The sequence below is a fragment of the Eulemur rufifrons genome, chromosome 29 (assembly GCF_041146395.1).
Source record: "Eulemur rufifrons isolate Redbay chromosome 29, OSU_ERuf_1, whole genome shotgun sequence".
Classification (NCBI taxonomy): domain Eukaryota; kingdom Metazoa; phylum Chordata; class Mammalia; order Primates; family Lemuridae; genus Eulemur; species Eulemur rufifrons.
The window spans coordinates 43,908,727-43,931,892 of NC_091011.1; the positions used below are offsets into that span (position 1 = coordinate 43,908,727).

A 23,166-nucleotide genomic window follows, 5' to 3' on the forward strand; every position below is an offset into this window, starting at 1 on the left:
CAGCTTGAAAACCACCAAGGGAAAAAACAAAACAAAACAAACCCCAAACCCAGGCAATCAAACAAACAATAAAACAAACAACTGAAGTCCCAAAGTATATTTTTCCATTAAGTACACATATAAGTAAGTAAATGCTACAATGTTCTGGAAGACCAACACTAAACTGATAAGAGAGGTCACCTCTGAGTAGGGGGACTGAGGGACAGGCAATGAAGGGGATGTTGTGGACCAGTTTAGAGTTGATGAAGAATGATGTCAGCTTCATCATTATTTGAACCATTGGAAATTTTTACAGTTAGAATATTTTCCAGTATTATTTTATATATTTAAAAATAAGTAAAACGGACTGAGAAAGTGAGCCTTAACTAGCTGTGAGGCAGGCTGGGTTCACCAGTGGATGTATGAAGTTCCAATGTCAGCTCGCCTGTAAGAGAGGATTCAGGTCCAGCTGTCCCCTACAACTTCCCCAAAAAGTGAATAATCGTCCTCTTCTCTTATATATTACCTGAGAATTTCAATCAAGGGATTCTTACCTTTGTGGTCCACAGTTTGACAGTCCAGTCAAACGATGATGTAACAAACAGGTGGGAAAAATCGATTGGGCCCACTGCCATGTGGCAGTTAATTCCCGTCACTGGCCCTTGGTGACCTTCAAAGACCTCACCGATGCCAGCTTTGCTGCATGAAGAGCACACGTGAGTGGTGACCTTTGCAAAGCAGAGATTGGTTAAGAAAAAAACACAAGCTCATCTTTGCATAATTACTTCTCCATAATTTAGAACCACCACCATACACCACTAAAAATGAAACTGCTTTCACAGTTATCTTGAAGGAAAGAAATTGTTTGCAAACATGTGACACTATTTTTGGTGATTCAAAAACAATCTGGGGCAACTTCACCTTTTTAAAATTCAGAATTTAATATCAAATTTTATCATTGAATCCTTTTTCAGGAGTTCTTCAAGTCCTGTCATGGTAGATGCAGCTATTTTTATGGAAACAAATATACTTAGATCTCAGAAGCTTTCATATTTATAGTAAGACTATTTTATTCTTGAAGTGGCATTTTGTATATGTTCTATTATATTTTAACTCTTTTGGGGGAGCCCATTGGCTATAAAATTCCATACATCCTTGGAGGAATAATTATTTATTCTTTCAAGGAAATTTCTTAAATTAGTTGGTATAACTAAAAATGTAACACTTTGTAGAAACCTTTGTCACCATGATACACATGATTTAAATAAAGTATGGAGAAAATGATGTTTTCTCTTCACTGAAAACAGAAGAAAAACTTACAATCCACTGTAAATTCCAAAAGGGCAAGTACCTTGTCTTTCTTGTTGCCAAGTGTCTGGCACACAGTAAGTGCTCAATAAATATTTGTTGAATGAAATAGCAAAGAAAAAAGGACAATCTTATGTCCCTTCTACCTTTTTCAAAAACAGAAGCACATTTGAGAAATGATGATAAACATTTTAAAAGCCACCCACAGACATATTTCGCTTATTTAACAAAGCTGGGATTATTTCCAGCCCTCTACGATCACATAATGGTCTGCATGCAATCATACACGATTAGGGAAATCTGAGAAAATATACCAAAAATAGTATATTTTAAAATTCATGTGCATAAGGTTTTACATATGACAAATACGTAGGGGATCGTGGAATCTTAATATTGTGTCACCAAGAGTAAAAATGAATTCCAGTATTAAAACATTTGGGCCTCTGGAGCACCAATAAATGTCAACGTGCTGAGCAAAATGTGGAATCATGAGCAAAGCGCTGCAGCCTGTGTGCCATGTAACAGGCACTCGGAAAGTACGCACAGTGAAACTGCTAACAGCACTTCTACACGTGATTGCTGAAATTTGTTCTAATGAACCGAAGAACGGGTCTTTGAAGTGGGCCCTCGTGAGACTCCACTTGCTCTTAACAGCATCCTGAAAGGGTTTATAGGGTGCAAAATGAGGACCTTGTTTAACTCATGGAAGTGGATTTGCACCTTCTCTATGTTAGGTGAAAAATAGCAATGCCCTGCTTTTCCCTACAGCCCCATACGACCCATTTATAATTACTACAAACCCAATGCCTGCTAGATTACAACTTTGCTAAGGTTTATATTTTATATTTCTGATGGAATTAGACAGACCAATGTAAAAAGCAAAATAAAGTTTGTTGTAAAGAGATCTGTGGTGTGTGTCCTAGGGAGCCCTTTTTGAATCACAGAGAATATATTTGATTGTGCTTGAAAAAGACAATAGCCACAGGCCAAAAATATTCATCACAGAAAAAGTTATTTATTCAAACTAAAAAAGAAGGAATCTGAAAACTATCAATGAACATGTTCTATGGCGTTCACAGATAAGGAAGGCCCTAGGCAGTACTCTGGATTAGGTCAAATGATCCCACACCCTGTTGGTTCCAATACGAGTGTAGGTAAAGCTGTGGCTCCACGTCTGGCCCACTGTACCCTCTGCACCTCTCATGCCATTTATGACATTCCACTTGTCTTCTGGATATTTGTGCAATTATCTTTCCCACTCTCATCAGTTTCTTAAAGACAAGAACTAAGTTTAAATGACGTCTGCAGGCCCTGTACCATCCAGCAAAGCACTTTGCTCAAAGTAGGTGTACAGCAAATGTGTATGTGAATGAATAACTTCATCGGATCTTTATATGCTTTGATAAGACTTTAATATGTGCTTTTTGCCAGCTTCTATGAAGAAGGAACATTGGGCATGGAGCCGTGAGGCATAGCTCCCCAAGTTGCCTTTAAATCATGTGAGCAGGGCAAATCTTGTTTGTTTCTATGTGCAGAATAGCAGGAACATCACAGCTTGTATTATTTGAATGGAAAAAAAACCCACAGAGCTGAGCCATAGATGCTTGTTACTTCTACAAGTCACAAAAACACAGGAATATGAACTTGGAACAATTTGTGGCTCCTCATTAAATCTTAGTAGCCTGAGATGAGTGCAAAACATGAATAAATCAATTAAACAAGAACTACTAAAGTAAAAGAGAACTTAAGCAGCAGTGTGAACATAGTGAATCTTTCAAAAGATGTTTGGCCACCTGTTAAGTTCTGCACGCAATTTTATAATCTAGTCCAAATTATTGGATTCCACTTTATCTTGACAGCTCTGTTTCCTGGGGACTTTTGCCAATCTCTCAATCAAGGTAGAGTTCTTGTCACCTGGAAACTGCACAGCGGATTGTGAGACTCCTACAGTTCCAACCCCTCTGACTGGGAGGAAGGGATTCAAGACACTTCTCTATAATATTTGGAAACTGTCATTTCTTTATTCCCCAAATAAATTTTTAGCTCCTCACTTACTATGTGCCAGGAACTTGGCAGGGAATCAAAGATGAAATGGAAATAGTTTAGTAAGAGAAAAATGGCAGAGGAATGAATAATTGAAACAAAATATAATTAATGCTATTGTAGAAGCATAAGAAAAATATATGAAATAGTAAGCCTTACAGCCTATAGTCATATTCTGCTTATTCTACCTTGATTTTCTCCATAGCACTTATCATCCTAAACTATATATTTACTTGCCTATTAGTCTTTTACCCTTAACCTGAACATAAATCTATGTCAGTCTTGTTCTTTACTGTATCCTTATGATGGTGCCTGACACATGGTAAGTTCTTAGTAATAGTAAATATTCCTTGAAAGAATGAATGAATAAAAGGAATGAAAATTCAATGGGACTTAAAGGAGGACGTTTTCTTTGCCCAAGAGTCAGGATGGGTCTCAACATGGAATGACCTCTGTGCTGGCTCTTGGATGATTAGGAGGCATTAACCAGGCAAAACAGAGAGTAACGCTGAACTCGGCAGAAGCTGAATGTACACGTGCCTGGAGGCATGGAGGGAGGAGCAATATCTGGGGGTGGTTACCCCAATGGGCACGGGGCTGGAGCCTGAAGGTGCGTGGAGAAGAGGAGGCTGGGCAGGGGCAGGCAGTCTTATCTGATATGCTAAGAAGGTTGGACTCCCCCCAGGCCTCAAGAACCGCCAAAGACTTCCAAATGGCCAATGAGCAGAGCAGATGCATGTATGCTTTAAGATAAGGAAGACTTAAAGTTGTGCTGTGCATTTCTTCAGAAATGCCTTTCTCAGAATGCAAGGTGGGTATACTCCAGAAGGTGATAGCAGACTTTGGGAAATGAGGAACACGTCATCGGTAAGAAAACAGAAAATCACCTTCCATGACGACAAGCCGTGTAGACTGTACCCTCCTCACTGCCAACCACGAAGTTATTGACGTCTCCCGTCGGGAAAGCCATTCCGGTAACAGCGACAGGCTTGGACTTATTGTACACCAGCTCCATGCTCTCCTACCAAAACACGGTGTGGTTACATTTCCATCTGTCAACTCCTTGCCATGCCAAAGATAGCACGGAAAAATCATTTGGCTAAATCGTCTGTTTGCTTTTCACACAGCGTTACAAAAGCCCCCGGCTGTGCCAGAAACCACGCTTTACTGCCCCTGACATTCTTGCTTCTGTGGAGCTCTGGTTTCAGGCCGGCTGGATTTCATCAGCATGTGCTGCTGCTTCTTAAGTCAGGCAGAGATGACAGGTGAGAATTTTGAAACTAATGGTGCAGAAACTAAAGATAATACTGTAATGGTTACACTTGTCAGCTCCAGGCTTTAATAAAACACACAATACCCTTGTATTTACAAACATTTTCAAAATCAATTGTTCATGAGAATACACATGTATTAATATCAGGTGTACGAAGCACATTTGTCAAAGCAGGAGTGTGTGTCCTCCACGGACTAAAACCAGAAAGTTGTCACTCAGGTCATAAAAACCAGATTTCAACAAGGACTAGATCTCATGAAGGACAGACATTGGGTGTATAGGCTATACGCCTGCCAAGAATGATATTTCAATAAGTCTTTAAAACAGTTAATGAAAATCTTTATTTCCTATAAAATGATTTTTTTAAATTTGAAATTAAAGGTTCCCAATTTTAAAAGATATACTGCTGAATTAAGTTTAATAACAGAGAAGAGTAATTTACTATAACTAATGTTCCTGAGTACTTCTGGCTATTTACATCCAACAGCCTATTTTGTGTATCTGAAATATTAATAATTTTGAAAAATCGTTCTGGGGTATCATGAACTCCCATCTGGGCTATCACTACTGAACTCCCATTATAGTTTCTCGGGAGTTCAGTTTTTCTTGCACAAACAAATAAACCGGGTCATTTCAGCCAAAGAGTCCATACATCAAAAAAGTACATGCTAACAGCATAGGCAGCAGAGACCCTGGGTCCCATGATGTGCTCACAGTTTGTGAGATCCATGCATAGCAAGCGCATCAACATCTGGGCTAAAGAAGAAGATGCTATGACAATGTAATACAGAAAACCAGGCCACCCAATGTTCTGTCCCATCATGAAAAAGAGCAAGGAAGGCAAAGTCTCTTGGTTGCCTAATTGGGAGAGAGAGGGACAAGGATAACTGTCAGTTTTTCCTACTCCTTCATGCCATCCACAGAAGCCACACCATGAAATTCTCAACCTCTGCATAGACACAGCAGCCTGTGGGTGTGCTCACAACCAATACAAATGGTCTTGAAGCCCTGTGTAACTGGTTTTAACCTACACAAATACATATGCAATTTAAAAAATGGCCAATTAAAAATTCCTAAATAGAGGGTTTGCTCTTTTTATATATGTTTATAAGCTCCATGCTTTTACAAGAAAACAACACATGGCTGAGAATTTTAAGACAAAGCCATAAGATATCCCGACACAACCCCAGACCTGCGTCATGTTAATAATTACCAAAAATAGAGGAACTTCACTTGTAAGCAGCTTATTAGCACTCTCTCTTTTCCCCCCTAAAGTTATAAAAAGAATTGATTTAGTCTTAGTATTCTCAGCATCTGTATTCTGTGAAGACTTAAAGGAGGTTCTTAAGTTTCCACGTTTCCTTATGTGTATTTTGAAACTTTAATGTCTTCTAAAATTGTGTGACAGGCATTCTAGGGATGTTATTCCAGGAAAAGGAATAGGAATGTTAAAATTGAGAATTATCTCCTAGATACCTGTTACAATTTTCTTCATGTTTCCTTATATTTTGTCAAAGTCTGTAACAATGAACTCTTCTTTGTGGCTTTTAGTTGGAGGATGATGAAGTACTGTTTTTCACACAGAGAAATGTGGAAAGAGCGTGTATGTGTGTGTTCATGCGTGCATGCACGTGTCTCTGCATACACACATATATATTTTGCAAGTTGCATTTACATGCAGACTCTCTCCGCAGTCTCTCCTACTTCTGCTCCTTTGTTTGGTTCCTATTACTGCAATCAGTGGTGGTTTGGAAACTTTGGAACTTTTTCATTTTTGACTTCTCATTTGTTGAGCAAGGAATGGCAGGAGCCATACTAACAAACATTCCAGGGGGGAAAACAGATGGTTTGACAAATTCTTCAAACATGCAGGCGGTTGTCTAGGCTGCAGATACAAGCAAGGGCTTGGATTTCTGTTTTGCTGGGAGACCTTTCCTCCAAGGCAAGTACCCATAAGGGATTGCTCTGCTGAGCTCCAACCTCATTTGCATTTGTTTAACAATGCTGTAGGGTAAGTACAACTCATACCATAGGCAACTTCCATAATTGCTATGCTTTAAAATGGATTATTTCATTTTCACTTGAAACTGACCTAAGGATTAACGTATTACAATAATTACATGATTTGTGGTAAAGGAAATGGGTTTTGGCTTCCAGAGGAGACTGCTGAAAGCAGGCCCCAACTCTTTCAAGTGCATCCATTGGTTTTAGCTCCTATAGGATGTGAGGGTTTGGCGTTTGGGAACTATGTTCCATTAAGTAGGTATCTCTTTTAACCAGGATGCGCTTATGTGTAGGGGAAAACAAACCCACCTGTGGAGTTGAGAGCATGTCCAGGCTCCAGGAACACATTTTACCATCGGTGGAGACAGTGATGAGGTTATGAGCATTCTGGGTCCCGACAACATTGACACAGTACACGGGATGCTGCGAAAACATAAACACGGAGGATCAGACACAGATCCAAGAGGAAATGCTTACACTTGAGTGTCAAACACATTACTCCAAAACAAGGATTAAAGAGTGACATAATCCTACTATAATACAAGCCTTAGGTCATTTGCCACTTTTGATTTGAACCTGATTTCTTTCTAAAGGCTCTGGCAGCAACACAGAGTAGTGGAAATCCTTGCAAAGCTTCACCTTGCTCAGCCAGATGCAGCGCAGTGGAACTGAAGGGAACAAGTGAGGCTTGGTGGGGCAGAGGCAAGGCAGGGAGGGGAATGTGGATAGGTCTCCATTGCAGAGTTTGGCTTCTAAGCTCGACATGAGTGATGGAAAAAGACAGTCTTCCAAAGGGTAGAACTATTGACTTTTGGAAGGTGTATGTGTTACTAAATCTGGAGTTTAGTGAATTATAGTCACAGTGTTGAACATTTGTTAACAGTCTTTATAAAAAGTAGTTAGTATTCATCTGCCTGTTTAATTTTGGGGGGGAGATATTGGCCGTGAAATTATTGGCACAACTTACCTAGTGAGATAAAATTAGGTCCTTTAATGTTACTGCAAAATCTAGGATAATGATAGATTTATTTTTCAAAATACCATTTGGAGTAGTATGGAGGCTTAGGTTTGGCCAGGGCCTTGAGAAAGGTCATTTGTACATCCCAGGAACTGAAAGCAAGATGCTCTAACCTTCTGTCATACTCCAGTAGATTATCCCACTGCAGAATTCTAAACGGTAGGCCAAAATTATTTGCAGCTGCGTATTATATACTAAATGGAAGGTTAGCATAAGCAGAACCTAGCAGCAATTTGGGTTAGATTTCAGGCAGCTTAGCTATCAGTGGCCAAACCACAACTTACTTGATGCTTCTCTTTGCAAATAGCTGACAGTCTAAGTCTTACTCTTGATGAGTTACTGTCCATAATACCTCGCCACAACTATAATGAAACAATCTTTAATATTGGAAAGTTGATATTATATAAAGGATGGTTCCCAAACTATTATTATCATATAAACTGCTGGTCAGAAGGAGCAGTAATAATCATCTAGCGAAGCTACTCATCTGCCTCAACCAAGAGGTGGTCCAAACTCTGCTTAAACACCTTTCTTAAAGGGTAGCGAGGTTTGACACTGACTCCTGGGAAGTTTTCTCTTCCACTGATGAGAATAAAGAAAGTCCAAGGAAATACTTTTGATCTAGTATCAAGCTGGTCAAGTCAAAACAATACAGGTGTTTGAATATTTATAGATTGTTGTTTCACATTACTGCCCTCCTCCCCACCCAAGTCCTATCTTACTCAGACTAACCATCACCAATACCTTCAGCTGTTCCTTGGGTACCTGGTTTTCAAAACTTCCCCATCCTGGTCAATCTCTTTTGAATATGCTGCATTTTATCTGAGTTCCTCTAACAGTGACGTTCTGAGAGTGAAACAGAACTGTCTACTATAATATGACCAGCAGAACAAAGAAATCTGGGTGCATTGAATTGTCACTTCTCATGTGATAAAAATACACCTGCTTTAATGTATCCTAAGATTACATCTGCTTTTTTGACAATTACATCCCCTCTTTCGACAATTACATCCCCTCTTTCACCCATGTTGATGGACAGTCAACCGAGTCCCCATGTCTTTCACACCACATTCCTACTGAAACTTTCAAAGGAATTAGCCCTGGTGGATCTACACAGCTGTAAGTACCACAGAGATCTGAAACTAAATGTTATCCTGATCAGGTCTCTAAATATCAAGAGGACCGATTGGTTGTGGGACGACAGACAATACTCTTTCCCAGTCTCTGGTGTATGTGGAGCCTGAGACAGTGTACAATCAAACTCAAGCCCGGAGCCACACAACGTGCAAAGCTCTGTGTGGAAATCAAATGGAAGAATGCATGTAACAAATTCTCACCTAAAAACAGTAGGCTTAGTAAAACTGAAGGATGGGAAAGCACGGTCTAGATGCTCTTATGAACTCGATATCCATCTAACCATGGGGCTTCTCTGTTAATCACTGAACAACACAAATCTCCCAAACTCTAATGGGTTAGGACTTAGAAGGCGCAGTAGGGAAAGAAGGCAGGAAGAATGTGTAAAGCCAAATGGCCAGAGAAAGAGTGTGTGTGGCAGCCTCTCCTGGGCTTTAATCAGAACTACTGGCCTGCGCTTCCATGAGTAATAGAACTCGGTTTAAAAGAAAAAAGACAGATGTAAAGAAACCAAAACAGAAGCAGACACTGCAGCATGCCTACACACCACACACACACACATACACACACACACAGAGCTCTACTTAATGGAAAGAAAAAAGCAACAGTATAGCTTATTTTTCCAGTAAGGATGCCAGATTGTTTTTATTTATTTTAGGAATAAACTAACTGTGTGGCAGAAAAATTTTTGTTTTAATTATGATTTCCTGTTGTCCCAAATGCATATGTGTGGTGGGTGTGAAAGGAAATTAGTTAGTAATTTGTGGTGAGCCTCTTTTTCCTTTCTGATCCTGGTACCAACCAGTCAGGCAATAATGGAAGTGGAAAGACAATCACAAAATTAACTGTGCACTTTTAGCTAGGGATTAGATAAAACACAGTAAAAGGAAAAAGTGTACACATTTTTGTTTATTTTCTAACAGAAGTAATTCCACTATGTTTGATAATAATAGTATTTTAGTTGTGATGATCTCACTCTTAAGTTAGTCGAAAAAGAATGGTTAACTCTTTGGAAGAACCTCTGGGTTTGGATTCTCCCCAAAAGCTTATTGCTAAATGTTCTATCATTTGGATTTATAATTTTGGAAATTTCAAAAGGTATGTTCACAATGCACCAGACATCCACATAGAGTCAAGAAGTAGTTTCACACTACTTGAGCAAACACCTGCATTAAGCCTGTCTTCTCCTGAGCCACAATTTTCTGTAATTAGTTTGGAGAAATAGGGTAGGCAAGAGCAATTTCCCAAGATTCCCAAGAACTAGTTTCACCCGCATGTCTCTTCGGCCCCCATCAATCAAAATTAGGACAGACTTGGTATTTGTCATTTCCCATTGTCAATCTTACAAGAGTGAAAGAATTTTCTTCCTCATGGTCTCAGCTGAGGCAGCTAGCAGTCCTTTTTCAAGCCAGAATGATTTTGAGGCCAGCAGATGAAACAGATGAGGCAACCACATTAAGGAAATTGAAAACAATAGTAGAGCTGTATCCTTGGGCATAATTTGGGCATTTCAGAGAAAGAACATCAGTTGTCCTGAATGTCAAGGTAGCAAGGATTGATGGAGACATGCCTGTCTTCTCATTCCTCCTAACAATTGCTATACACACCTGTCATTCTCTTAAAGGAAATGACAGAATAGTTGTCTCACGAAGACTATACTGAACCTCTTCTACTAAATTATGGGTAATGGTTTTGAGATGTTGACTTTTAACCCTAGGGATTATATTGTCACTGTAGACTTTACATTGAGACTTACATCACACATTCCAGAATTTAAAGCCATAGTACTCCCTTAAATCTCAAATGGAAAAGGCCTATTGGCAAAAGTCCCAATACCATCACTAGACATGAAATACTTACCCTTCATGCTTTATTTGAAAATATGTATTTCTATTTTGTAATGTAAATGCAAAGAGTTTCTATAGGAAAACAATTCCACAGATGCCTCTTTCAAAGTTTCTCTTCGCTGGTGGTGTTTGGGGCATCCAAGGAGATCCTTTCTATATGCTAGAACATGCAGGTTACTAAGAGATATCTCTAAACCTAGTGCTTCATTCAACTACTTTTCACTTAGCTTTCTTTTAGTCAGTCAAGACACAATAACTATAATGTAGATACTTCTTCATTAAATTTCAGAATATTATAGGGGTACAAATGTTTTGGTTACATGAATTTCTTTTGTACGTTTTGATTCAAAGTTCTAAGTGTGCCTATCACCCTGATAGTGTGCATTGTACTCGTTAGGTGTGAATTTACTCCTCTCACCTGCTTTATTTCCATTGAGCTTTAGTACTATATGTGCACATGACTGTTGGTCGATTAGTTCCCAATTTAATAGTGAGTACATGTGGTATTTGTTTTTCCATTCCTGTGATACTTTGCTTAGAAGAATGGTCTCCAATTCCACGTAGGTTGTTACAAAAGGTATTAGTTCACCACTCTATTTAATGGCTGAGTAGTACTCAGTGGTATACATATGCCACCTTTTATTAATCCACTCAACTACTGATGGGCACTTGGGTTGATCTTTGTGATTGTGAATTGTGCTGCAATAAACATTCGAGTGCACGTGCCTTTTTGATAAAATGACGTTTTTTCCTTTGGGTAAGATACTTATAACTTGTTACTGGAAACATCCATACTTTTGTGAGTTGAGCTCCTTCCTCTTTCAGGGCTTGGATGGCTGAGAGGGTTGTGACAAAAGTTTGACTTACCGTGTGTGCAGCAGCAGACAAGGGTGTCCGCTGCACTGGCGTCCTTCGATGACTTCGATTGTCCCAGAGGACAATCTGGCCCGAGTAAGTGCCACCAACCACCAAGTTAGGATGGAAACGGGCGAAGCAGACAGACATCACAGACGACTGTGAGGAAAAAGGAGAGAGAGAGGCTCTGTGAATGCATGTCCCGTAGAAGGCTTGTTTCTTCCAGAAGAGGAAACAGGTCATCACATAAATGCAACACATCCTGGACAACAGACAGCCATTCAAAGCTGGGACCGTGAAGTGCATAGTTAGGGAATTTTGTACACAGACACAGGGCTTTCTCTTGACAGGCTGGTCAATGGTTACCACTTGAACTCTGAAATTTTAAGTCCTGGCCATGTCACCAAATAGGCATAAAACCTATCTTAAGTACATCATTTTTTTTGTGGTCTGTAAAGTTTGTCCTGTGGACATTTCCCATCTATTGAATAAAGTTGCAACAGAACTAATATTGATTCTCCACTGAAGCTTTCACAAAGCAATTGTTTACTTTGAGGGCATGGCCACATCAAGTTACACGGTTTGCAGTGTTTGTAAGGCCAGAGTAATTCTAGCTTCAAGGATTTTAAGATGGGGTGCTTTGTTGTTGTTGTTGTTTGTTTTTGGCTTAATGTAGACTTCTAAGAAGTTCACTGACCTCAGACTGATACAACTGGCTCCCCCCCAGATTCCTGCACCTCCCACGGGTGTTCTCCCTGACCTTCGTCCTGCCCACTTCAGACAATTCTTCATGTTATTCTTTGCCTATTTTAACAAACAGCCCGAAACGGATTTCTGTCTGACTCTGCCATGCTCTATCATAGTCTGTCACAAATGTCATTTCTGAAATTCCACAACAGACTACTGGGCACCACATTTTTGTAGGAAATTACTCAGCTGAGATAGAACCATGATGCACTTAAAATCAGACAAGTTACTGTTTCACATCTGCTAAGTCTATTTTGATTCCTGCAGTGCTTTGCAATATATTTGCATTTATAAGTGGAAGTAATTGTTTTTAATAAATACCTTTCATTTCTTCAATTAAATTCAATGAATAGTCATTAAGAACTTACTATGTGTAAGAAAGGCATTGAACCAGGCACGGTAGGAATAAAAAGGTAGTCATTGCCCTCAACAAACTTGCACCCTGGTAAAGGGAACTAGAATAGCAAGGATGCAGATGAACAGAGCTGCTCCTAGTTCATACAGTGCCTTTGTGTGAAATAGAAAAAGGTGCCCCTCTGCACAGACACAGCCATGGGGGCAGTCACGTGCCTTGGCAAGTGGAGAGCAAGATGGATTTTTGCCCTTACTTCACCCTTGGGCTTGACATCCTTGTGCAGGGGACAACTTGCACACCCAAGTGTCTTGTATGCGATTACATGTTATGACTAAATCCTGGGAACATGTGTGTGTGTGTCTTTGTGTGTGTGGGAGGGGGTGGGTAGAAGGGGAAGTTTTGTTTTAGTTAAGGGAGGAAAGAGGAGGATGGAAAGACCTTGGTTAGAAAGACCAGCTGGGCTGGGTGCAGTGGCTCACCCCTATAATCCTAGCACTCTGGAAGGCTGAAGCAGGAGGATTGCTTGAACCCGGGAGTTTGAGATCATCCTGAGCAAGAGTGAGAGCCCAGGAGTTTGAGGTTGAAGTGAGCTATGATGATGCCACTGATGATGCCACTGCAGTCTACCCAGGGCGACAGAGGGAAGGTGGTATGTCACTGTGTCATACCTTGAAGTGTATGTGGAACATTCAGCAAGTGGAGAGATGGGATAATGGGGAGAAAGGACTGGAAGCAGCAAAACAGAGACTGGTGAACGGTTAGTCCAGAGTCTTTTCCAGCTGGGAGGGAGCTTGTGTGGAAGAGGCAGGTAGGAAATGTGGCTGAGGAGGTCTCCTGGACTGGACAAAAGAAGGCCTTGAACAGCACTATTTGGAATTTTTTCTGTGGGCAATGGTTAGAAATCCCAGCTTTCTGAGCAAACAAGTGAGAGGATAAAAGGTTGTATTGCTAAGCCAACAAAGTAGTGATTGAAAAGAAATTATGACCTCTTTCATCGGACTGGTAAACTAAACATCCATTTCTAAAGAAAGCCGAAAAACAACAACAAAAAATCCAGATCTACTATCTGCCTAAGGCTTCCTAGTCAGAAACAGTCTTAGATACTCTGAGGGAGAAGAAAGAATGTAGACCATTTTTTGATGTCACGTTTTCCTAGTTTGAATGATTTTCAGTTCCAATTCCTTGAACACAATTCGATGGAGAACATGCTTGTGCCCCAATCTGGTTTTCATAAAGTTCAAGAGTAACTCTCAATAATGATCCTGAATTAAAGAAAAAGAAAATAATGCTGGTCAGCTTCTTGTTTTACACATCCCACAGAAATGATTCTTAGTTTTCAATTGATGAAATTCTTATGTTGCTGGAGCTATGTTGAAAACAGTTTTTTTTTTTTTAAGCTTCAGAAAGACTTCAGAAAAATTATCGAGGTGGTATCAACAATGGAATTTACCAAAGCTCAAATCAATATGGGTAAATGAGTATCATTCAATTTAAAAAATCCAGAATTCAACCTCTTGATTGCGTCCGTGTTTCAGTTATATCCCAACACATACCCTTCCCAATTTTGCAGTTTGTTGAGAGACTAAACCAGAGAAAAACAAACAGTGCAATTATTTCTACGAAACTGAAACACGTAGTTGGCAGTCAGCTAGAACCCACCCCACAGGGTAAGAACTCTACTGACTTTATTATTCACCCCACTCTTCATTCATTTATTCGTCCAACACTTAGCGCCAGATGAGGTCGACTAAACCATTTCAAATGTCACAAAAGCCCTCCATCTCACATTCAGAATTCTATTTAAGTTTGATAAAAAGTCAAATTAATACTAAAAAAGAGTAACAATACTTTGAAGCACCAGAGTTCTGCCTCCAGAGCCTACTTTGTTTTGCTGCAAACCAATTTTACATCTCCATGATGAAAAAGAGTAGGTATATTTATTTTCATTTTATATTTGGAAGATGAGATATAGTTATGTTCATCAATTTTACTTATCTTTTAAGCTCAACACATTAATTATAATATACATTATATGCACTGTATAATGTATAGGTTTAAAAATATACACATATTCATATACATATATGTATATTTTTTTCTGTGTTCAACACAGATCTCCAGGGTACATCACACCTGACACTATCATTCATATGGAAACACTAAGGCAGTATGATCTCAATTACATAGATGTAAACTTTAGAATTTGATCATTTCACAAGATGTTTGTATGTACCCTGATGTTTGATGTAATGGTGACAAACATTTGGATGATTGACTCATTTTTTATTTTTCATCCAAATGTTTAGGTGCTTAGACACATGGGATCGGCCCTCCCACTGCAGGCCTGACAAGGACCCCTCTTCTCATTTGGAGAGTCTGCACCACCCTCCTCAGAGGAAAGGGTCTTGGAAAATGCCTGCCGCCTCCTGCTGTTCCTGCAGCTATGGATCAGTCACTACTGCTGCCGATTGTCATGGAATTTACTGTCAGTAAAAGGAGCAGATGATGATATCATCCTGTCAGTTACATCCGATTGGTAAAAACTAAAAAAGCATTTCAGAAAATTGGTTGACACTACTAAAAAATAAGACGTTCTTTGGTCCTCATTTTTTTTTCTTTCTTTCTTGTTTTTTTTTTTTTTTTTTGAGACAGAGTCTTGCTCTGTCACCTGGGCTAGAGTGCTGTGGCATCAGCCTAGTTGACAGCAACCTCAAACTCCTAGGCTCAAGAGGTTTTCCCGAGTTGCTGGATTACAGGTGCACACCACCACACCCAGCTAATATTTTCTATTTTTAGTGGAGATGCGGGTCTTGCTTTTGCTCAGCCTGGCCTCTAACTCCTGACCTCAAGTGAGCCTCCCACCTGTGCCTCCCAGAATGCTAGGATTACAGGTGTGAGCCACTGCGCCTGGCCTGGGTCCTCATTTTTAAGAGTACATTTTTCTAAAGACAAATTCTATGACAAACATTAATAACACTAATGTTATTTTTAAAATTTTCATCATTTTCTTAGATACTTTCCTTAACTTAATCAATACAAAACTAAAATTTTGTGTTAAGTTATTCAGTGTTAAAATAAAGAATTATTAAACTGTAATTGATAAAATTTAGACAAAATTAATTGGAAACAAGAAGTTTCCTTATCTTGCTATTTTTGGCTCTATAAGGATGCATATGCGTATAGATACTTCTGTAGTTTTAACTTTTTACCTATTTAATTTTATCCTTTAAAATGTTATAACCTTACAATTATTTTGAAGAATAATGTATGGCCTTTGAAAATTCAAATCAAGTAATTTACATGAATGGGAAATAATTATAAAGTTGGTGAGCATTTTTGGACCATGTTAACTGTCTAATCAAAGTAAGCTTTCCTGACACTACAGTTGAACTTTGTTTTTATAAGGCTAGTGATTGCATTGCTGTGGCCATGTCGTTGGTCAAATCACGGGACCAGAAATATGATAAACTCATATGTTAAAAACTTTATGCAAAACTGGTGAGCCCAGAACCAACCTAAGTGCCCATAAATTCACGAGTGGATTAAGAAAATGTGGTATACATACACCATGGAGTACTCCTCAGCCATAGTAAGGAATGAAATAATGTCATTTGCAGCAACTTGGTTGAAACTGGAGACCATTATCCTAAGTGAAGTATCTCAGATGGAAAACCAAACACCGTATGTTCTCACCAATAAGTGGGAGCTAAACGATGGGCACACACGGGCACAAAGAGATGTAAAGGACACTGGAAACCAAGAAGGGGGAGGGTGGGAGGGGAGGTATGGGATAAAAACTTACCTATTGGGCACAATGAACACTATTCTGGTGACGGACACACCAAAAACCTTGACTTAAGCATTATACAAGGTTATCTATGTAACAAAAACATTTGCACCCCCTTCATATATTGAAATTAAAAATAAAAACAAAAACAAAAACCTACATCACCAAAAAAAAAACCAAAAAAACCCCAAAACCTGGTGAATCCGATTGACTCTATTGTTATACAGATAACACAGAGACAGTGCTGCATGAGGAACCACTACTGCCAAGGGGGCAAGCAGCACATTTTTGGTTATTTGCATAATATGGTTCCCCCAAATTAGGACAAGCAAAGTTTTGAGACTATGTTTTGAGGACCAAGCCAATTCTATCGACAACTTCTGCTATTCTCCGCAGATGCATTAGCCCAGAGGCTCCTAAGGAAACTTGGTTTAGGTTAGAATCCTAAGCAGACTGGCCGGTTACTGGCCGTCCCTACAAAGGCGGGCCTCCTCCTTGTCCACATTGCCACATTTGTTCACTTGCACACAAGCTGACCCGCTAACCGGGGTTCACATCCTTATCACCAATCCAAGAGACGTCAGTTCATTTTAGCCCATTAAGAGGGAATTCCACAGAGACAAGAGGGGTGCAGGCTCCACTTGCAATGTCGGCCTTCACTCGCTGCATACCCCCACGTTCAATTCAAGTTGGCCCAGACTCCTTGGTAAGTGGCCGTGGAGGCTGTTTTCTATTTTGTACAGATAATCCAGGACAGCTTAGGGGTGGTACTTCCCCTTAACCACAGACCCAGGTCCCCAGGCGGACAGCCTTTGGTCACTCCTGGCTGGGAAGCTCGCCCCTAGGCTCACATTAGTTCTGACTGCCCGTGTCCTCCGGGGTGGGGCATTCTGCCCACTCCCCAGCCATCATGCCTGGCTGGCAGGGATAGGCGTCCTGCGCTCAGAAGCATCTCCTATTTCAAGTACCATCTCTTCTGGGGAGAGGCTGGTCCCCAGGGAGGGAAGGGTCATATTGTTGCCATATGCTGTTTAATGGTGGCTGACATTTTATTTGCCTAAAAGCACATGCTTCACTGTCAGGAGGCTATGAAGCAGACAGATCAGATGCTTCTGGCTACTAGTAAACTAGTATATATTTCTGCAAGTACCTAAGAAACCCACAAAGCTATTTCTTTTGTTAATGGAATCACGTGTAATTAGAGAACTGTGGAAAACCCCTCTGATAGGCGATCCTGTAGCACAGGCATCTCATGACGTGGAAGGTGTGATGTGGTCAAGCCAACAGGAGCCATGAGCTGGACACTTAACTTTAACTGAGACAAAAGGAAAGGGTCCGATTTCCTTTAGAGCTCTCCCTTCCCCTCCCTGTGTTTCTGCCCCAGGTTGCATACGCCATTCTTCTGAACTCTAAAAGAAGTAACCATCTATCTACTGAGAGCTATCACCACATTAGGGCGGGATGAACAGGAGCAAAAATTAAGGCAGTATACCTGCTACTTTCTGGCTCAGTTTATAGCAAAAAATAAAAAGCAGCTAATTCTAAAATTTGATTTGCCAAAGATTAGAAACCAATTATCCTGATGATCTTTCTTAGAATGCCTTGGAATTTTCATGCCTTTTATTATTGAGACCCCATCATGGGCCTAGTCCTGGGTTGTGGGCTACGAATACAAAAGGTACTGTGTAAACCACAATGAGATACCACTTCACATCCACCGAGATGGCTAGAATTTTTTTTAAAGGGAAGTACGTCCTGGTGAGGGTGTGGAGGAATGGGAACATTCATTACAATGCTGGTGGAAATGTCAAATGGTGCAGCCCCTCTGGAAGCAGTCTGGCAGATCCCAAACACTTAAACATAATTACAGTATGTCCCAGCAATTCACTCCCAGTTATGTACCCAAGATAATTAAAAACATTAGTCTACAGAAAAACCTGTACACTGATGTTCATAGCAGCATTATTCATAGTAGTCACAAAGTGGGAAAAACTCAAATGTCCATCGGCTGAGGAATGGACAAATGAAATGTGGTATATTCATACAACGGAACGTTGCTCGGCAATGCAAAGGAATAAAGTACCGATGAACCTTAAGAACATTATGCTAAGTGAAACAAGTCCTAAAAGGCCACATATTATATGATTCCATTTATATAAAATGTCCAGAATAGGCAGCTCCATAGAGGTTAGGCAGCTGAGTGGTTGCCTGGTGTTGGGGGTAGAGGGAATGAGGAATGAACTATTGAAAGTCTGGGGCCCCTTTTTGGGATGATAAAAATGTTCTGGAGGTAGACAGTGCTAATTGTACAACTTTGTGAATATTCTAAAAAAAAAATCCTCATAGAATTGTATGCTTTAAAAAGATAAATTAATTTAAAGGGCATGTAAAATATATCTTAATTTTTAAAAGTGAGTAGGCAGACGTTATTGACCTCATGGAACTTACCAACTTTGTTTCTTATCTTCAGGACAACTGTATGGACAACTTAGATCACTCCTTGCTTAGACTATTACTCATTCTTCTCTCCTTCTTCCTGAACATCACCTTCCGTTCCTGCTCGCTGAGGAGCACTGGGGTGGAAAGGGAGGATTGGCAGACTTGGAATCCCAAGAACTGACTTTCTGCTCTGACACCTACTAGCTACATGAATCCTCTAAGCTTTACGTTGTTTATTTGTTTGCCTATTTTGGAGCACATTTTCAAATTACTTATTTTAAACAATTGTGGTGAAATCTGCCATAAAATTTACCATCCTAACCATTTTCAAGTGTACAGTTCAGTGGCATTAAGCACATTCACATTGTTGTGTAACTATCACCATCATCCATCTCCAGAACATTTTCATCTTCCCCAGCTGAAGCTCTGTACCTATTAAACACTAAGTCCTCACTCCTCCCTCACCCCACACTGCCCCGCCCCAGCCTCTGGCAACCACCATTCTATTTTCTGTCTCTATGAATTTGACTACCCTAGGTACCTCGTACAAGTAATATGTAATATTTTTCTTTTTGTGATTGGCTTATTTCACGTAGCATGATGTCCTCATGGTTTATCCATGTCATAAGATGTGTCATAATTTCCTTCCTTTTTAAGGCTGAATAATATTCCATTGTATGTGTATACCACATTTTGTTTATCTATTCATCCAGTGGACACTTTTTGGCTATTGTGAATAATGCTGCTATGAACATGGATGTACAAATATCTCTCCAGGATTCTGCTTTCAATTCTTTTTTTTTTTTTTAACCAAACTACAACATGGTACTGCTTTCAATTCTTTTGGATATATACCCGAAATGGAATTGCTAGATCATAGGGTAGTTATACTTTTAATTTTTTGGGAAACCACCATACTGTTTTCCAGAGCAGCTGTACCATTTTACATTCTACCCCTAATGCACAAGTCTTCCAGTTTCTCCATATTTGCTATTTTCTGTTTTGGGTTTATTTATTTATTTATTTATTTTGGTTTGTTTGTTTTTATGGCAGCCATCTGAATGGGTATGAAGTGTCAACGCCTTAATTTTTAATTCATAATAGGAGCATGATAGTCTTTCCCTACCCATGGAATAGGGCATTTTCTTTGCCTCTTTTCCCTGGGGCTGTCGGAAGATTTGAATTAGCTAATGTAGTTTAAAGACTTTGATGAACAATATGGTCCCATGTAAAGTTAGGAATGATTACTTCCCTATTTGAAGAAACATCTCCATAGACAGTGAAGGTCCAGAGGACTCCTCTTGCTCAACAAATATTTCTCAAATGATACTCACAGTAATTCTTGGTCTTGTCCTGATGACCTAGGTTTGGAAACTAAGCCCTAGAAGTGTTACTGCAGCATTTGTTCTGTGGTCTAACTCATTTGAGCCCTTATTCTTGACAACCCATTCACACCTTGAATTAGAGCTGGAATCTACTGATCTGCGATGTAACTTTACATTTGACTATTATTTATTCATCATTTACAGGTTCTCCTTGGGCTATTTTCTAAATCAGTGTTATTCCAAATTTGCCTGTATCTTCACATCAACTGGGGAGCTTTAAAAAAAAAAAAAATCCCCTATGCTCAGGCCACATCCCATGCCAATTAAATCAGAATTTCTGGGGGTGGGACTCGGGTATCAATATTTTGCATTAAAGTATGAAAAGTACTGTTATAAAACAATGTTTCTGAAGCTTATCTGAATAAAAAATATTTGGAGAGTTCATTAAAAACACAGAATGGTTATCAGAGGCTGAGAATAGGGGGATTGGGGAGATGTTAGCCAAAAGGACAAAATATCAATTAAACGGGAAGAATATGTTCAAGAGGTCTATTGTACATCATGGTGACTACAGTTAATAATAATATATTGTATATTTGAAAATTGCTAAGAGAGTAGATTTTAATTGTTTTCACCACAAAAAAGTATGTAAGTATATGTTAAATAGCTTGATTTAGCCATTCCACTATATATACACACACATATCATATTGTACACCACAGATATATACAATTTTTACATGTCAATTAAAACAAATAAACAGATAAACAAAAAGCACAAGATTCCTGGGTCCCAGCCGGGATCTACTGAATTAGAATTTCCAGGATAGAGGCCTGGTGATCTGTGTATTTAAAAAGCACCTAGGTGCTTCATGTCATGGAGAAAACCGGAAAACCCGGTTCAAAAACAATTCATTAGTGGAGGACGGACCAACATCACTGTGGCAGGAGTTTCCCTTTGCATCAGTGTGTGCCTGGGAGGCTTCCTTTATGGGGTCACGTGCCATTTTCATGAGCAGTCCAACTGAGAAACATGATGTGATTCTCTGCCATGATGCCATTGCTTAATTTCCTTTCATGTTATTTGCTAGTTTTTACATCTCTCTTCACTTCTTCTCACCACTGAAATGATTAGGCTCTTAGAAAATAATAAATAAAAATGGTTTAGGTCCCAACTTGTCTTCAGCACCACTCTCCATGGGGACCCTGAACATCTGGGAGTGTTCTCGTTTGTTGTTCGGAAGGCTAACGAACATTATCACTGTTACCCCAGGTTATATGGCTGATTCCTTGTGGGCACATTCCAACATTTTTGGCACTTACTAAGTGTCAAGCATATCGTGTGCATCGTTACATCAGTCCTATTAGGTGGGGAATTTTGCCTCCGTTTTTTCAGATTAGGAAACCCAGACAGAGAGAACTAAAGCTACTGGCTTAAGATCAAATGAATAGTAAGTGGCAAAGCCTAGATTTGAACTACAGACTGGCTGACTTTGAAGCCAATATACCGTGAAAACTTGCATCAATTGAATGCAGGTGCCTTTTCTCTCTGAGATACACGATCCCCCCTCCTCGGCACCACACTTCTGACTTCCACACCTCCGTGAGACTGGTAGTCACGGACTCAACCTCATGCATCCCTGCACAGAAGAGAGGGCTTGAGGCTCCCTGCCTGCTGCAGTGGCCTTGGCAGTGAGTCTCTGATCCCTCTCCAGTTGAGTTTCTGTTGTTGGTCTAGAGGTCGCTCACCTCACTCAGCCCACAACCTATCAGTTGTGACAGGTGACAACAGAGCTAATTAGTACCAATTGTAATGATATTTACCATGAGGTGGGTATTTCCTGCTGAGAACTGATTGGGGCCAATTAATCCTTTCTGGAGAGTCTACTGAACATCTAGCAGCTGGGAAACCAACTGGGTCACTCCTGACAAGCTCTATATTTATTGTCCCTGCTTTGGAAGAAAATGCTTCGTTTTCATCTTGTCACTATGCATCCAAACCAAAAATGCCATTACAATCCAATAGGTTCTTTTTAAATGAGTGTGTCTATTCCCCCAGATAATCATGTGATTTGCTATTAAGTATCGTGAAAAGGGAATAGTGCCCCTGTGTGCTTTAACAAAAAAAGAAACTTCCTACTTAGAGACATAAACACAAGACCTGGGGAATATTCTTCCGAACGCAAGAAATATGAAATAATATGTATACTTTTTTTAAAACAATGGAACAATAGTTTCATTGAGAAATAGAATCATCTTGGGCTAAATGGTCACATTTTGGGAACTAAAGAAAAGGATAACCTGTGTTTAGGGAAAAGTTCAAAAACATGAATGAAAATTTTGAGGTTCATTCTATCCTCATCTGTACCTGGAAAGCCTTTATAGAGCCTTAAAACGCAAAACACGTACAAAATAATCAGGGCGAAAATGAGCCCTTTAGACACAGAAAACTTTTGGATATTCTAGCTAACTACCCAACAGCTGCAAGGTGGAGAATCTTGGTAACAAGTTCTTGAAAGTGCAAAGTCATTCTTAGGAAGTAACTACCTCGATCACCAACCACACAATGCACGGAGAACCCGCCTTGTGCTGGGTGTCATGCTAGAAATGAGCCACCATGTGCCATACTGCAGAGCAGCCAGGACATTTCTATTTCCTAGTTTGTAAAAGAAACGTTTGTTTTCCTTACAAACTTTGTTTGTCAAGGAAAAAGTGGTTCTTACTCCTATTCCAACCATCACCAATAGTAACAGAGAAATCTGTGGAAATCTCTGTAGAGAAATCAGTACAAATTTTTAAAAATAAATTTGTATATAATAGCTTTAGATTTGCAGGAAAGTAAACTGTGCTGTGAAGATAGTACAGTTTCTATGCACCTTATACAATGTCTTCCCTACTGTTGGCATGGTCCTTACTATTACATTTGTTACAACTAATTAACCAATATTGATACATGATCAATAACTGAAGCCCATACTTTGTTCAGATGTCCTTACTTTTTATCTAATGTCCTTTTTCCTTTCCCAGGATCCCATGTAGGAGACCACAATACA

The 23,166-nt window shown here is 39.7% G+C and overlaps 1 protein-coding gene across 5 annotated transcripts in view; it reads right to left on the bottom strand.

Moving 5' to 3' along the window:
* DYNC1I1 (dynein cytoplasmic 1 intermediate chain 1) overlaps positions 1-23,166 on the bottom strand; it is a 356,211-nt gene that overhangs the window by 55,287 nt on the left and 277,758 nt on the right. For all 5 annotated transcript variants that reach the window (XM_069461334.1, XM_069461331.1, XM_069461333.1 and 2 more), the window contains 4 exons: positions 11,474-11,620; positions 6,917-7,030; positions 4,218-4,351; positions 534-678 (listed from right to left, as the gene is read on the bottom strand). In XM_069461334.1, the coding sequence (XP_069317435.1) occupies positions 534-678; positions 4,218-4,351; positions 6,917-7,030; positions 11,474-11,620 (540 nt within the window). The remainder of the gene's footprint in view (positions 1-533; positions 679-4,217; positions 4,352-6,916; positions 7,031-11,473; positions 11,621-23,166) is intronic.